Here is an 18829-nt window from a genome sequence, read left to right on the forward strand (position 1 = left end):
CTCACATGTATGTCTCCCCCAGGGTGATGAACTCACATGTGCGTCTCCCCCAGGGTGATGGTTATGAACTCACATGTATGTCACCCCCGGGGTGATGAACTCACATGTATGTCTCCCGCAGGGTGATGAACTCACATGTATGTCTCCCCCCAGGGTGATGAACTCACATGTATGTCTCCCCCAGGGTTAAGAACTCACATGTATGTCTCCCCCAGGGTGATGTTATGAACTCACATGTATGTCTCCCCCAGGGTGATGAACTCACATGTATGTCTCCCCCAGGGTTAAGAACTCACATGTATGTCTCCCCCAGGGTGATGTTATGAACTCACATGTATGTCTCCCCCAGGGTGATGGTTATGAACTCACATGTATGTCTCCCCCAGGGTGATGAACTCACATGTATGTCTCCCCCAGGGTGATGAACTCACATGTATGTCTCCCCCCAGGGTGATGAACTCACATGTATGTCTCCCCCAGAGTGATGAATTCACATGTATGTCTTCCCCCAGGGTGATGAACTCACATGTATGTCTCCCCCAGGGTGATGAACTCACATGTGCGTCTCCCCCAGGGTGATGGTTATGAACTCACATGTATGTCACCCCCGGGGTGATGAACTCACATGTATGTCTCCCCCAGGGTGATGAACTCACATGTACGTCTCCCCCAGGATGATGAACTCACATGTACATCTCCCCCAGAGTGATGAACTCACATGTATGTCTCGCCCAGGGTGATGAACTCACATGTATGTCTCCCCCAGGGTGATGAACTCACATGTTTGTCTCCCCCAGGGTGATGGTTATGAACTCACATGTACGTCAACCCCAGGGTGATGAACTCACATGTATGTCTCTCCTAGGGCTTTGTGAACGGGCAGCAGACAGGAGATCTCCTGGATGATGATCTTCCCTGCCAGCTTTATGGGTCTGTTACCGTAGTCCGCTCCCTCACGCTTTGTCTTGAACCGACGAGACTTCTGACAGACAGAAAGAGACACCGAATCACAGAACTGACCATAGACCAGGGCCATAGGGGCCCTGGTGTTGAACCCTGGTGTTGTAGTGAGACCAGACAGAACTGACCATAGATCAGGGCCATAGAGACCCTGGTGTTGAACCCTGGTGTTGTAGTGAGACCAGACAGAACTGACCATAGAACAGGGCCATAGGGACCCTGGTGTTGAACCCTGGTGTTGTAGTGAGACCAGACAGAACTGACCACAGATCAGGGCCATAAGGACCCTGGTGTTGTCCAGGGACAATGTGTTGTAGTGAGACCACACCTGGGTTCAAACAGTATTCAAAATACTTTCATGTACTTTATCTGTGGGTGATTGAGCGCGCCTGGCTAAATGGACCAATAGATTAGTCCCAAAATGGCAAACCCCGCCCGTCTGGCACTCCAGACAGTCTAGAGCAAACGCTGAAAGTATTTCAAAGATTTAAAATAGTATCTGACCCCAGGTCTGGTGTAGACTCTAGACCTCCTCCCTGCTGTCAGGATATCTGACCCCAGGTCTGGTGTAGACTCTAGACCTCCTTTCTGTTGTCAGGATATCTGACCCCAGGTCTGCTCTCTGCTGTCAGGATATCTGACCCCAGGTCTGCTGTAGACCCCAGACCTCCTCCCCAGGTCTGGAAGGCATTGTGGTGAGAATTTGTGTGAGGCCAACAGGCCTAAAGCTACATTACTGGGAGGCTGAACTCATCTCTCATGTTTACTAATGTCTTTTAAGTTTCTGAAATGGTCATTGGTCAACAATTATTGATGTCAGTACTGAAAAGAGGAATTTTAACATTTGTTAATGTTGTTGCCAGCAATCACACAACCTTACCTGAAGTGTTAAGAATTTGTCAGTAAAAGACTTTGCCATCATTGAAGTTAGAAAGACAGAGAGAGAAATAATGACACAGAGAGAGAGAGCGAGAGAAACAATGACAGAGAGAGAGAGAAACAACGACAGAGAGAGAGAGAGAAACAACGACAGAGAGAGAGAAACAACGACAGAGAGAGAGAGAGAGACAGACAGAGAGAGAGAGAGACAGACAGAGAGAGACAGACAGAGAGAGAAAGAGAGACAGACAGAGAGGTTGAATAATGATAAAACATGGTTATCCATGCAGGTTATAGTGACTTGGTGACATCATGCAGGGTCCAGAGAGGAGAACGGAGAGACAGGAGAGACCATGAAGAAAGCCCAAGAGGAGAGAGGTGGAGAGAGAGGCGGATAGAGGGAAGCACGGAAGGAGGTCGTGAAAACCAAATACCGGGCAGTCATGAATGGACCAGCGGCGAAGGACAGACTGAGCAGGCTTCTGATTGGTGGAGATAAGAGTGGACCAACCACAGCACAGAGGTGGGAGGAGGGGGGCGGGCCAGGGGAGGCATGCCAGTCAGCGGGACAGCCAACACACAGGAAAGGGAGAGGAGGGGAGGGAGGGAGAGGAGGGAGAGGAGGGGAGGGAGGGAGGGAGGAAAGGGACACACAAAACAATCATCAAGGAAAACACATCAACCACAAGGTGCAGAGAACAGAATGGGAATGAATGGCCTACTAGTTACTAGTTATAGATACAGTATAATGAATGATCTAGGTAGTTACAAGTTATAGATACAGTATAATGAATGACCTAGGTAGTTACTAGTGAAAGATACAGTATAATGAATGACCTAGGTAGTTACTAGTTACAGGCTACAGTATAATGAATGACCTAGGTAGTTACTAGTTATAGATACAGTATAATGAATGACCTAGGTAGTTACTAGTTACTGGCTACAGTATAATAAATGACCTAGGTAGTTACTAGTTATAGATACAGTATAATGAATGACCTAGGTACTTACTAGTTATAGCTACAGTATAATGAATGACCAAGGTAGTTACTAGTTATAGATACAGTATAATGAATGACCTAGGTATTTACTAGTTATAGATACAGTATAATGAATGACCTAGTAGTTACTAGTTATAGATACAGTATAATGAATGACCTAAGTAGTTACTAGTTATAGATACAGTATAATGAATGACCTAGGTAGTTACTAGTTATAGATACAGTATAATGAATAACCTAGGTAGTTACTAGTTACTGGCTACAGTATAATGAATGACCTAGGTAGTTACTAGTTATAGCTACAGTATAATGAATGACCTAGTAGGTACTAGTTATAGATACAGTATAATGAATGACCTAGGTAGTTACTAGTTATAGATACAGTATAATGAATGACCTAGGTAGTTACTAGTTACTGGCTACAGTATAATAAATGACCTGGGTAGTTACTAGTTATAGATACAGTATAATGAATGACCTAGGTAGTTACTAGTTATAGCTACAGTATAATGAATGACCAAGGTAGTTACTAGTTATAGATACAGTATAATGAATGACCTAGGTAGTTACTAGTTATAGATACAGTATAATGAATTACCTAGGTAGTTACTAGTTATAGATACAGTATAATGAATGACCTAGGTAGTTACTAGTTATAGATACAGTATAATGAATGACCTAGGAAGTTACTAGTTATAGATACAGTATAATGAATGACCCAGTTAGTTACTAGTTATAGATACAGTATAATGAATGACCTAGTAGTTACTAGTTACTGGCTACAGTATAATAAATGACCTGGGTAGTTACTAGTTATAGATACAGTATAATGAATGACCTAGGTAGTTACTAGTTATAGCTACAGTATAATGAATGACCAAGGTAGTTACTAGTTATAGATACAGTATAATGAATGACCTAGGTAGTTACTAGTTATAGATACAGTATAATGAATTACCTAGGTAGTTACTAGTTATAGATACAGTATAATGAATGACCTAGGTAGTTACTAGTTATAGATACAGTATAATGAATGACCTAGGAAGTTACTAGTTATAGATACAGTATAATGAATGACCCAGTTAGTTACTAGTTATAGATACAGTATAATGAATGACCTAGTAGTTACTAGTTATAGATACAGTATAATGAATGACCTAGGTCGTTACTAGTTATAGATACAGTATAATGAATGACCTAGGTAGTTACTAGTTATAGATACAGTATAATGAATGACCTAGGTAGTTACTAGTTATAGATACAGTATAATGAATGACCTAGTAGGTACTAGTTATAGATACAGTATAATGAATGGCCTAGTAGGTACTAGTTATAGATACAGTATAATGAATGACCTAGGTAGTTACTAGTTATAGCTACAGTATAATGAATGACCTAGTAGTTGCTAGTTATAGATACAGTATAATGAATGACCTAGGTAGTTACTAGTTATAGATACAGTATAATGAATGACCTAGGAAGTTACTAGTTATAGATACAGTATAATGAATGACCTAGGTAGTTACTAGTTATAGATACAGTATAATGAATGACCTAGTAGTTACGAGTTATACAGTATAATGAATGACCTAGTAGTTACTAGTTATACTAGTTACTAGTTATAGATACAGTATAATGAATGACCTAGGAAGTTACGAGTTATACAGTATAATGAATGACCTAGTAGTTACTAGTTATACAGTATAATGAATGACCTAGGTAGTTACTAGTTATAGATACAGTATAAAGAATGACCTAGGTAGTTACTAGTTACTGGCTACAGTATAATGAATGACCTAGGTAGGTACTAGTTATAGATACAGTATAATGAATGGCCTAGTAGGTACTAGTTATAGCTACAGTATAATGAATGACCTAGTAGGTACTAGTTATACAGTATAATGAATGACCTAGTTGGTACTTGTTATAGATACAGTATAATGAATGGCCTAGTAGGTACTAGTTATAGATACAGTATAATGAATGACCTAGGTAGTTACTAGTTACTGGCTACAGTATAATGAATGACCTAGGTAGTTACTAGTTATCGCTACAGTATAATGAATGACCTAGTAGGTACTAGTTATAGATACAGTATAATGAATGACCTAGGTAGTTACTAGTTTTAGCTACAGTATAATGAATGACCTAGTAGTTACTAGTTATAGATACAGTATAATGAATGACCTAGGTAGTTACTGGCTACAGTATAATGAATGACCTAGTATTTACTAGTTATAGTTACAGTATAATGAATGACCTAGGTAGTTACTAGTTATAGATACAGCATAATGAATGACCTAGTTAGTTACTAGTTACAGTATAATGAATGACCTAGGTAGTTACTAGTTATAGATACAGTATAATGAATGACCTAGTAGTTACTAGTTACAGTATAATGAATGACTTAGTTAGTTACTAGTTATAGATACAGTATAATGAATGACCTAGGTAGTTACTAGTTATAGATACAGTATAATTAATGACCTAGGTAGTTACTAGTTACAGTATAATGAATGACCTAGGTAGTTACTAGTTATAGCTACAGTATAATGAATGCCCTAGTAGTTGCTAGTTACTGGCTACAGTATAATGAATGACCTAGGTAGTTACTAGTTATAGATACAGTATAATGAATGACCTAGTAGTTACTAGTTATAGATACAGTATAATGAATGACCTAAGTAGTTACTAGTTATAGATACAGTATAATGAATGACCTAGGTAGTTACTAGTTATAGATACAGTATAATGAATGACCTAGGTAGTTACTAGTTACTGGCTACAGTATAATGAATGACCTAGATAGTTACTAGTTATAGCTACAGTATAATGAATGACCTAGTAGGTACTAGTTATAGATACAGTATAATGAATGACCTAGGTAGTTACTAGTTATAGATACAGTATAATGAATGACCTAGGTAGTTACTAGTTACTGGCTACAGTATAATAAATGACCTGGGTAGTTACTAGTTATAGATACAGTATAATGAATGACCTAGGTAGTTACTAGTTATAGCTACAGTATAATGAATGACCAAGGTAGTTACTAGTTATAGATACAGTATAATGAATGACCTAGGTAGTTACTAGTTATAGATACAGTATAATGAATTACCTAGGTAGTTACTAGTTATAGATACAGTATAATGAATGACCTAGGAAGTTACTAGTTATAGATACAGTATAATGAATGACCTAGGTAGTTCTAGTTATAGATACAGTATAATGAATGACCTAGTAGTTACTAGTTATAGACACAGTATAATGAATGACCTAGGTCGTTACTAGTTATAGATACAGTATAATGAATGACCTAGGTAGTTACTAGTTATAGATACAGTATAATGAATGACCTAGGTAGTTACTAGTTATAGATACAGTATAATGAATGACCTAGTAGGTACTAGTTATAGATACAGTATAATGAATGGCCTAGTAGGTACTAGTTATAGACACAGTATAATGAATGACCTAGGTAGTTACTAGTTACTGGCTACAGTATAATGAATGACCTAGGTAGTTACTAGTTATAGCTACAGTATAATGAATGACCTAGTAGTTGCTAGTTATAGATACAGTATAATGAATGACCTAGGTAGTTACTAGTTATAGATACAGTATAATGAATGACCTAGGAAGTTACTAGTTATAGATACAGTATAATGAATGACCTAGGTAGTTACTAGTTATAGATACAGTATAATGAATGACCTAGTAGTTACGAGTTATACAGTATAATGAATGACCTAGTAGTTACTAGTTATACAGTATAATGAATGACCTAGGTAGTTACTAGTTATAGATACAGTATAAAGAATGACCTAGGTAGTTACTAGTTACTGGCTACAGTATAATGAATGACCTAGGTAGGTACTAGTTATAGATACAGTATAATGAATGGCCTAGTAGGTACTAGTTATAGCTACAGTATAATGAATGACCTAGGTAGTTACTAGTTATAGATACAGTATAATGAATGACCAAGGTAGTTACTAGTTATAGCTACAGTATAATGAATGACCTAGGTAGTTACTAGTTATAGTTACAGTATAATGAATGACCTAGGTAGTTACTAGTTATAGATACTAGTTCTAGCTACAGTATAATGAATGACCCAGATAGTTACTAGTTATAGCTACAGTATAATGAATGACCTAGTAGGTACTAGTTATAGATACAGTATAATGAATGACCTAGGTAGTTACTAGTTATAGATACAGTATAATGAATGACCTAGGTAGTTACTAGTTATAGATACAGTATAATGAATGACCTAGGTAGTTACTAGTTATAGCTACAGTATAATGAATGACCTAGTAGGTACTAGTTATAGATACAGTATAATGAATGACCTAGGTAGTTACTAGTTACTGGTTACAGTATAATACATGACCTAGGTAGTTACTAGTTATAGATACAGTATAATGAATGACCTAGGTAGTTACTAGTTATAGCTACAGTATAATGAATGACCAAGGTAGTTACTAGTTATAGATACAGTATAATGAATGACCTAGGTAGTTACTAGTTACTGGCTACAGTATAATGAATGACCTAGGTAGTTACTAGTTACTGGCTACAGTATAATGAATGACCTAGTAGTTACTAGTCATAGATACATTATAATGAATGACCTAGGTAGTTACTAGTTACTGGCTACAGTATAATGAATGACCTAGTATTTACTAGTTATAGTTACAGTATAATGAATGACCTAGGTAGTTACTAGTTATAGCTACAGTATAATTAATAACCTACTAGTTATAGATACAGTATAATGAATGACCTGGTAGTTACTAATTATAGCTACAGTATTTGGAATGACCTAGTAGGTACTAGTTATAGATACAGTATAATGAATGACCTAGGTAGTTACTAGTTATAGATACAGTATAATGAATGACCAAGGTAGTTACTAGTTATAGATACAGTATAATGAATGACCTAGGTAGTTACTAGTTATAGATACAGTATAATGAATTACCTAGGTAGTTACTAGTTATAGATACAGTATAATGAATGACCTAGGTAGTTACTAGTTATAGATACAGTATAATGAATGACCTAGGAAGTTACTAGTTATAGATACAGTATAATGAATGACCTAGGTAGTTACTAGTTATAGATACAGTATAATGAATGACCTAGTAGTTACTAGTTATAGACACAGTATAATGAATGACCTAGGTCGTTACTAGTTATAGATACAGTATAATGAATGACCTAGGTAGTTACTAGTTATAGATACAGTATAATGAATGACCTAGGTAGTTACTAGTTATAGATACAGTATAATGAATGACCTAGTAGGTACTAGTTATAGATACAGTATAATGAATGGCCTAGTAGGTACTAGTTATAGATACAGTATAATGAATGACCTAGGTAGTTACTAGTTACTGGCTACAGTATAATGAATGACCTAGGTAGTTACTAGTTATAGCTACAGTATAATGAATGACCTAGTAGTTGCTAGTTATAGATACAGTATAATGAATGACCTAGGTAGTTACTAGTTATAGATACAGTATAATGAATGACCTAGGAAGTTACTAGTTATAGATACAGTATAATGAATGACCTAGGTAGTTACTAGTTATAGATACAGTATAATGAATGACCTAGTAGTTACGAGTTATACAGTATAATGAATGACCTAGTAGTTACTAGTTATACAGTATAATGAATGACCTAGGTAGTTACTAGATATAGATACAGTATAAAGAATGACCTAGGTAGTTACTAGTTACTGGCTACAGTATAATGAATGACCTAGGTAGGTACTAGTTATAGATACAGTATAATGAATGGCCTAGTAGGTACTAGTTATAGCTACAGTATAATGAATGACCTAGGTAGTTACTAGTTATAGATACAGTATAATGAATGACCAAGGTAGTTACTAGTTATAGCTACAGTATAATGAATGACCTAGGTAGTTACTAGTTATAGTTACAGTATAATGAATGACCTAGGTAGTTACTAGTTATAGATACTAGTTCTAGCTACAGTATAATGAATGACCCAGATAGTTACTAGTTATAGCTACAGTATAATGAATGACCTAGTAGGTACTAGTTATAGATACAGTATAATGAATGACCAAGGTAGTTACTAGTTATAGATACAGTATAATGAATGACCTAGGTAGTTACTAGTTATAGATACAGTATAATGAATGACCTAGGTAGTTACTAGTTATAGATACAGTATAATGAATGACCTAGGTAGTTACTAGTTATAGCTACAGTATAATGAATGACCTAGTAGGTACTAGTTATAGATACAGTATAATGAATGACCTAGGTAGTTACTAGTTACTGGTTACAGTATAATACATGACCTAGGTAGTTACTAGTTATAGATACAGTATAATGAATGACCTAGGTAGTTACTAGTTATAGCTACAGTATAATGAATGACCAAGGTAGTTACTAGTTATAGATACAGTATAATGAATGACCTAGGTAGTTACTAGTTACTGGCTACAGTATAATGAATGACCTAGGTAGTTACTAGTTACTGGCTACAGTATAATGAATGACCTAGTAGTTACTAGTCATAGATACATTATAATGAATGACCTAGGTAGTTACTAGTTACTGGCTACAGTATAATGAATGACCTAGTATTTACTAGTTATAGTTACAGTATAATGAATGACCTAGGTAGTTACTAGTTATAGCTACAGTATAATTAATAACCTACTAGTTATAGATACAGTATAATGAATGACCTGGTAGTTACTAATTATAGCTACAGTATTTGGAATGACCTAGTAGGTACTAGTTATAGATACAGTATAATGAATGACCTAGGTAGTTACTAGTTATAGATACAGTATAATGAATGACCTAGGTAGTTACTAGTTATAGATACAGTATAATGAATGACCTAGGTAGTTACTAGTTATAGATACAGTGTAATGAATGACCTAGGTAGTTACTAGTTACAGAATAATGAATGACCTAGGTAGTTACTAGTTATAGATACAGTATAATGAATGACCTAGTTAGTTACTAGTTATAGTTACAGTATAATGAATGACCTAGGTAGTTACTAGTTATAGCTACAGTATAATGAATGCACCAGTAGTTACTAGTTACTGGCTACAGTATAATGAATGACCTAGTTAGTTACTAGTTATAGATACAGTATAATGAATGACCTAGTAGGTACTAGTTATAGATACAGTATAATGAATGACCTATTAGGTACTAGTTATAGATACAGTATAATGAATGACCTGGGTAGTTACTAGTTACTGGCTACAGTATAATGATTGACCTAGGTAGTTACTAGTTATAGCTACAGTATAATGAATGACCTAGTAGGTACTAGTTATGGATACAGTATAATGAATGACCTAGGTAGTTACTAGTTATAGATACACTATAATGAATGACCTAGGTAGTTACTAGTTATAGCTACAGTATAATGAATGACCTAGTAGGTACTAGTTATAGATACAGTATAATGAATGACCTTGGTAGTTACTAGTTATAGATACAGTATAATGAATCACCTAGGTAGTTACTAGTTATAGATACAGTATAATGAATGACCTAGGTAGTTACTAGTTATAGATACAGTGTAATGAATGACCTAGGTAGTTACTAGTTATAGATACAGTATAATGAATGACCTAGTAGTTACTAGTTACAGTATAATGAATGACTTAGTTAGTTACTAGTTATAGATACAGTATAATGAATGACCTAGGTAGTTACTAGTTATAGATACAGTATAATTAATGACCTAGGTAGTTACTAGTTACAGTATAATGAATGACCTAGGTAATTACTAGTTATAGCTACAGTATAATGAATGCCCTAGTAGTTGCTAGTTACTGGCTACAGTATAATGAATGACCTAGGTAGTTACTAGTTATAGATACAGTATAATGAATGACCTAGTAGTTACTAGTTATAGATACAGTATAATGAATGACCTAAGTAGTTACTAGTTATAGATACAGTATAATGAATGACCTAGGTAGTTACTAGTTATAGATACAGTATAATGAATGACCTAGGTAGTTACTACTTACTGGCTACAGTATAATGAATGACCTAGGTAGTTACTAGTTATAGCTACAGTATAATGAATGACCTAGTAGGTACTTGTTATAGATACAGTATAATGAATGACCTAGGTAGTTACTAGTTATAGATACAGTATAATGAATGACCTAGGTAGTTACTAGTTACTGGCTACAGTATAATAAATGACCTGGGTAGTTACTAGTTATAGATACAGTATAATGAATGACCTAGGTAGTTACTAGTTATAGCTACAGTATAATGAATGACCAAGGTAGTTACTAGTTATAGATACAGTATAATGAATGACCTAGGTAGTTACTAGTTATAGATACAGTATAATGAATTACCTAGGTAGTTACTAGTTATAGATACAGTATAATGAATGACCTAGGTAGTTACTAGTTATAGATACAGTATAATGAATGACCTAGGAAGTTACTAGTTATAGATACAGTATAATGAATGACCTAGGTAGTTACTAGTTATAGATACAGTATAATGAATGACCTAGTAGTTACTAGTTATAGACTCAGTATAATGAATGACCTAGGTCGTTACTAGTTATAGATACAGTATAATGAATGACCTAGGTAGTTACTAGTTATAGATACAGTATAATGAATGACCTAGGTAGTTACTAGTTATAGATACAGTATAATGAATGACCTAGTAGGTACTAGTTATAGATACAGTATAATGAATGGCCTAGTAGGTACTAGTTATAGATACAGTATAATGAATGACCTAGGTAGTTACTAGTTACTGGCTACAGTATAATGAATGACCTAGGTAGTTACTAGTTATAGCTACAGTATAATGAATGACCTAGTAGTTGCTAGTTATAGATACAGTATAATGAATGACCTAGGTAGTTACTAGTTATAGATACAGTAAAATGAATGACCTAGGAAGTTACTAGTTATAGATACAGTATAATGAATGACCTAGGTAGTTACTAGTTATAGATACAGTATAATGAATGACCTAGTAGTTACGAGTTATACAGTATAATGAATGACCTAGTAGTTACTAGTTATACAGTATAATGAATGACCTAGGTAGTTACTAGTTATAGATACAGTATAAAGAATGACCTAGGTAGTTACTAGTTACTGGCTACAGTATAATGAATGACCTAGGTAGGTACTAGTTATAGATACAGTATAATGAATGGCCTAGTAGGTACTAGTTATAGCTACAGTACAATGAATGACCTAGTAGGTACTAGTTATAGATACAGTATAATGAATGACCTAGGTAGTTACTAGTTATAGATACAGTATAATGAATGACCTAGTAGTTACTAGTTATACAGTATAATGAATGACCTAGTTGGTACTTGTTATAGATACAGTATAATGAATGGCCTAGTAGGTACTAGTTATAGATACAGTATAATGAATGACCTAGGTAGTTACTAGTTATAGCTACAGTATAATGAATGACCTAGTAGGTACTAGTTATAGATACAGTATAATGAATGACCTAGGTAGTTACTAGTTTTAGCTACAATATAATGAATGACCAAGATAGTTACTAGTTATAGATACAGTATAATGAATGACCTAGGTAGTTACTAGTTATAGATACAGTATAATGAATGACCTAGGTAGTAACTAGTTATAGATACAGTATAATGAATGACCTAGGTAGTTACTAGTTTTAGCTACAGTATAATGAATGACCAAGATAGTTACTAGTTATAGATACAGTATAATGAATGACCTAGGTAGTTACTAGTTATAGATACAGCATAATGAATGACCTAGTTAGTTACTAGTTACAGTATAATGAATGACCTAGGTAGTTACTAGTTATAGATACAGTATAATGAATGACCTAGTAGTTACTAGTTACAGTATAATGAATGACTTAGTTAGTTACTAGTTATAGATACAGTATAATGAATGACCTAGGTAGTTACTAGTTATAGATACAGCATAATTAATGACCTAGGTAGTTACTAGTTACAGTATAATGAATGCCCTAGTAGTTACTAGTTACTGGCTACAGTATAATGAATGACCTAGTTAGTTACTAGTTATAGATACAGTATAATGAATGACCAAGGTAGTTACTAGTTATAGATACAGTATAATGAATGACCTAGGTAGTTACTAGTTATAGATACAGTATAATGAATTACCTAGGTAGTTACTAGTTATAGATACAGTATAATGAATGACCTAGGTAGTTACTAGTTACTGGCTACAGTATAATGAATGACCTAGTAGTTACTAGTCATAGATACATTATAATGAATGACCTAGGTAGTTACTAGTTACTGGCTACAGTATAATGAATGACCTAGTATTTACTAGTTATAGTTACAGTATAATGAATGACCTAGGTAGTTACTAGTTATAGCTACAGTATAATTAATAACCTACTAGTTATAGATACAGTATAATGAATGACCTGGTAGTTACTAATTATAGCTACAGTATTTGGAATGACCTAGTAGGTACTAGTTATAGATACAGTATAATGAATGACCTAGGTAGTTACTAGTTATAGATACAGTATAATGAATGACCTAGGTAGTTACTAGTTATAGATACAGTGTAATGAATGACCTAGGTAGTTACTAGTTACAGAATAATGAATGACCTAGGTAGTTACTAGTTATAGATACAGTATAATGAATGACCTAGTTAGTTACTAGTTATAGTTACAGTATAATGAATGACCTAGGTAGTTACTAGTTATAGCTACAGTATAATGAATGCACCAGTAGTTACTAGTTACTGGCTACAGTATAATGAATGACCTAGTTAGTTACTAGTTATAGATACAGTATAATGAATGACCTAGTAGGTACTAGTTATAGATACAGTATAATGAATGACCTATTAGGTACTAGTTATAGATACAGTATAATGAATGACCTGGGTAGTTACTAGTTACTGGCTACAGTATAATGATTGACCTAGGTAGTTACTAGTTATAGCTACAGTATAATGAATGACCTAGTAGGTACTAGTTATGGATACAGTATAATGAATGACCTAGGTAGTTACTAGTTATAGATACACTATAATGAATGACCTAGGTAGTTACTAGTTATAGCTACAGTATAATGAATGACCTAGTAGGTACTAGTTATAGATACAGTATAATGAATGACCTTGGTAGTTACTAGTTATAGATACAGTATAATGAATCACCTAGGTAGTTACTAGTTATAGATACAGTATAATGAATGACCTAGGTAGTTACTAGTTATAGATACAGTGTAATGAATGACCTAGGTAGTTACTAGTTATAGATACAGTATAATGAATGACCTAGTAGTTACTAGTTACAGTATAATGAATGACTTAGTTAGTTACTAGTTATAGATACAGTATAATGAATGACCTAGGTAGTTACTAGTTATAGATACAGTATAATTAATGACCTAGGTAGTTACTAGTTACAGTATAATGAATGACCTAGGTAATTACTAGTTATAGCTACAGTATAATGAATGCCCTAGTAGTTGCTAGTTACTGGCTACAGTATAATGAATGACCTAGGTAGTTACTAGTTATAGATACAGTATAATGAATGACCTAGTAGTTACTAGTTATAGATACAGTATAATGAATGACCTAAGTAGTTACTAGTTATAGATACAGTATAATGAATGACCTAGGTAGTTACTAGTTATAGATACAGTATAATGAATGACCTAGGTAGTTACTACTTACTGGCTACAGTATAATGAATGACCTAGGTAGTTACTAGTTATAGCTACAGTATAATGAATGACCTAGTAGGTACTTGTTATAGATACAGTATAATGAATGACCTAGGTAGTTACTAGTTATAGATACAGTATAATGAATGACCTAGGTAGTTACTAGTTACTGGCTACAGTATAATAAATGACCTGGGTAGTTACTAGTTATAGATACAGTATAATGAATGACCTAGGTAGTTACTAGTTATAGCTACAGTATAATGAATGACCAAGGTAGTTACTAGTTATAGATACAGTATAATGAATGACCTAGGTAGTTACTAGTTATAGATACAGTATAATGAATTACCTAGGTAGTTACTAGTTATAGATACAGTATAATGAATGACCTAGGTAGTTACTAGTTATAGATACAGTATAATGAATGACCTAGGAAGTTACTAGTTATAGATACAGTATAATGAATGACCTAGGTAGTTACTAGTTATAGATACAGTATAATGAATGACCTAGTAGTTACTAGTTATAGACTCAGTATAATGAATGACCTAGGTCGTTACTAGTTATAGATACAGTATAATGAATGACCTAGGTAGTTACTAGTTATAGATACAGTATAATGAATGACCTAGGTAGTTACTAGTTATAGATACAGTATAATGAATGACCTAGTAGGTACTAGTTATAGATACAGTATAATGAATGGCCTAGTAGGTACTAGTTATAGATACAGTATAATGAATGACCTAGGTAGTTACTAGTTACTGGCTACAGTATAATGAATGACCTAGGTAGTTACTAGTTATAGCTACAGTATAATGAATGACCTAGTAGTTGCTAGTTATAGATACAGTATAATGAATGACCTAGGTAGTTACTAGTTATAGATACAGTAAAATGAATGACCTAGGAAGTTACTAGTTATAGATACAGTATAATGAATGACCTAGGTAGTTACTAGTTATAGATACAGTATAATGAATGACCTAGTAGTTACGAGTTATACAGTATAATGAATGACCTAGTAGTTACTAGTTATACAGTATAATGAATGACCTAGGTAGTTACTAGTTATAGATACAGTATAAAGAATGACCTAGGTAGTTACTAGTTACTGGCTACAGTATAATGAATGACCTAGGTAGGTACTAGTTATAGATACAGTATAATGAATGGCCTAGTAGGTACTAGTTATAGCTACAGTACAATGAATGACCTAGTAGGTACTAGTTATAGATACAGTATAATGAATGACCTAGGTAGTTACTAGTTATAGATACAGTATAATGAATGACCTAGTAGTTACTAGTTATACAGTATAATGAATGACCTAGTTGGTACTTGTTATAGATACAGTATAATGAATGGCCTAGTAGGTACTAGTTATAGATACAGTATAATGAATGACCTAGGTAGTTACTAGTTATAGCTACAGTATAATGAATGACCTAGTAGGTACTAGTTATAGATACAGTATAATGAATGACCTAGGTAGTTACTAGTTTTAGCTACAATATAATGAATGACCAAGATAGTTACTAGTTATAGATACAGTATAATGAATGACCTAGGTAGTTACTAGTTATAGATACAGTATAATGAATGACCTAGGTAGTAACTAGTTATAGATACAGTATAATGAATGACCTAGGTAGTTACTAGTTTTAGCTACAGTATAATGAATGACCAAGATAGTTACTAGTTATAGATACAGTATAATGAATGACCTAGGTAGTTACTAGTTATAGATACAGCATAATGAATGACCTAGTTAGTTACTAGTTACAGTATAATGAATGACCTAGGTAGTTACTAGTTATAGATACAGTATAATGAATGACCTAGTAGTTACTAGTTACAGTATAATGAATGACTTAGTTAGTTACTAGTTATAGATACAGTATAATGAATGACCTAGGTAGTTACTAGTTATAGATACAGCATAATTAATGACCTAGGTAGTTACTAGTTACAGTATAATGAATGCCCTAGTAGTTACTAGTTACTGGCTACAGTATAATGAATGACCTAGTTAGTTACTAGTTATAGATACAGTATAATGAATGACCAAGGTAGTTACTAGTTATAGATACAGTATAATGAATGACCTAGGTAGTTACTAGTTATAGATACAGTATAATGAATTACCTAGGTAGTTACTAGTTATAGATACAGTATAATGAATGACCTAGGTAGTTACTAGTTATAGATACAGTATAATGAATGACCTAGGAAGTTACTAGTTATAGATACAGTATAATGAATGACCTAGGTAGTTACTAGTTATAGATACAGTATAATGAATGACCTAGTAGTTACTAGTTATAGACACAGTATAATGAATGACCTAGGTCGTTACTAGTTATAGATACAGTATAATGAATGACCTAGGTAGTTACTAGTTATAGATACAGTATAATGAATGACCTAGGTAGTTACTAGTTATAGATACAGTATAATGAATGACCTAGGTAGTTACTAGTTACTGGCTACAGTATAATGAATGACCTAGGTAGTTACTAGTTATAGCTACAGTATAATGAATGACCTAGTAGTTGCTAGTTATAGATACAGTATAATGAATGACCTAGGTAGTTACTAGTTATAGATACAGTATAATGAATGACCTAGGAAGTTACTAGTTATAGATACAGTATAATGAATGACCTAGGTAGTTACTAGTTATAGATACAGTATAATGAATGACCTAGTAGTTACGAGTTATACAGTATAATGAATGACCTAGTAGTTACTAGTTATACAGTATAATGAATGACCTAGGTAGTTACTAGTTATAGATACAGTATAAAGAATGACCTAGGTAGTTACTAGTTACTGGCTACAGTATAATGAATGACCTAGGTAGTTACTAGTTATAGATACTAGTTCTAGCTACAGTATAATGAATGACCCAGATAGTTACTAGTTATAGCTACAGTATAATGAATGACCTAGTAGGTACTAGTTATAGATACAGTATAATGAATGACCAAGGTAGTTACTAGTCATAGATACAGTATAATGAATGACCTAGGTAGTTACTAGTTATAGATAAAGTATAATGAATGACCTAGGTAGTTACTAGTTATAGATACAGTATAATGAATGACCTAGGTAGTTACTAGTTATAGCTACAGTATAATGAATGACCTAGTAGGTACTAGTTATAGATACAGTATAATGAATGACCTAGGTAGTTACTAGTTACTGGTTACAGTATAATACATGACCTAGGTAGTTACTAGTTATAGCTACAGTATAATGAATGACCTAGTAGGTACTAGTTATAGATACAGTATAATGAATGACCTAGTAGGTACTAGTTATAGATACAGTATAATGAATGACCTTGGTAGTTACTAGTTATAGATACAGTATAATGAATGACCTAGGTAGTTACTAGTTACTGGTTACAGTATAATAAATGACCTAGGTAGTTACTAGTTATAGATACAGTATAATGAATGACCTAGGTAGTTACTAGTTATAGATACAGTATAATGAATGACCAAGGTAGTTACTAGTTATAGATACAGTGTAATGAATGACCTAGGTAGTTACTAGTTATAGTTACAGTATAATGAATGACCTAGGTAGTTACTAGTTATAGATACTAGTTCTAGCTACAGTATAATGAATGACCCAGATAGTTACTAGTTATAGCTACAGTATAATGAATGACCTAGTAGGTACTAGTTATAGATACAGTATAATGAATGACCAAGGTAGTTACTAGTTATAGATACAGTATAATGAATGACCTAGGTAGTTACTAGTTATAGATACAGTATAATGAATGACCTAGGTAGTTACTAGTTATAGCTACAGTATAATGAATGACCAAGGTATTTACTAGTTACTGGCTACAGTATAATGAATGACCTAGGTAGTTACTAGTTACTGGCTACAGTATAATGAATGACCTAGTAGTTACTAGTCATAGATACATTATAATGAATGACCTAGGTAGTTACTAGTTACTGGCTACAGTATAATGAATGACCTAGTATTTACTAGTTATAGTTACAGTATAATGAATGACCTAGGTAGTTACTAGTTATAGCTACAGTATAATTAATAACCTAGTAGGTACTAGTTATAGATACAGTATAATGAATGACCTGGTAGTTACTAGTTATAGATACAGTATAATGAATGACCTGGGTAGTTACTAGTTACTGGCTACAGTATAATGAATGACCTAGGTAGTTACTAGTTATAGCTACAGTATAATGAATGACCTAGTAGGTACT

At 33.7% G+C, this 18829-nt stretch overlaps 1 protein-coding gene across 4 annotated transcripts in view; it reads right to left on the minus strand.

Moving 5' to 3' along the window:
* wdr59 (WD repeat domain 59) overlaps positions 1–18829 on the minus strand; it is a 199221-nt gene that overhangs the window by 18044 nt on the left and 162348 nt on the right. For 2 of the 4 annotated variants that reach the window (XM_045689784.2, XM_045689783.2), the window contains exons 18-19: positions 2274–2321; positions 849–982 (exon numbers count right to left, since the gene is read on the minus strand). In XM_045689784.2, the coding sequence (XP_045545740.1) occupies positions 849–982; positions 2274–2321 (182 nt within the window). The remainder of the gene's footprint in view (positions 1–848; positions 983–2273; positions 2322–18829) is intronic. The other 2 variants (XM_045689786.2, XM_045689785.2) reach the window with 2 other exon arrangements.

This window comes from Salmo salar, chromosome 11 (assembly GCF_965601325.2).
Source record: "Salmo salar chromosome 11, fSalSal1, whole genome shotgun sequence".
Taxonomy (NCBI): domain Eukaryota; kingdom Metazoa; phylum Chordata; class Actinopteri; order Salmoniformes; family Salmonidae; genus Salmo; species Salmo salar.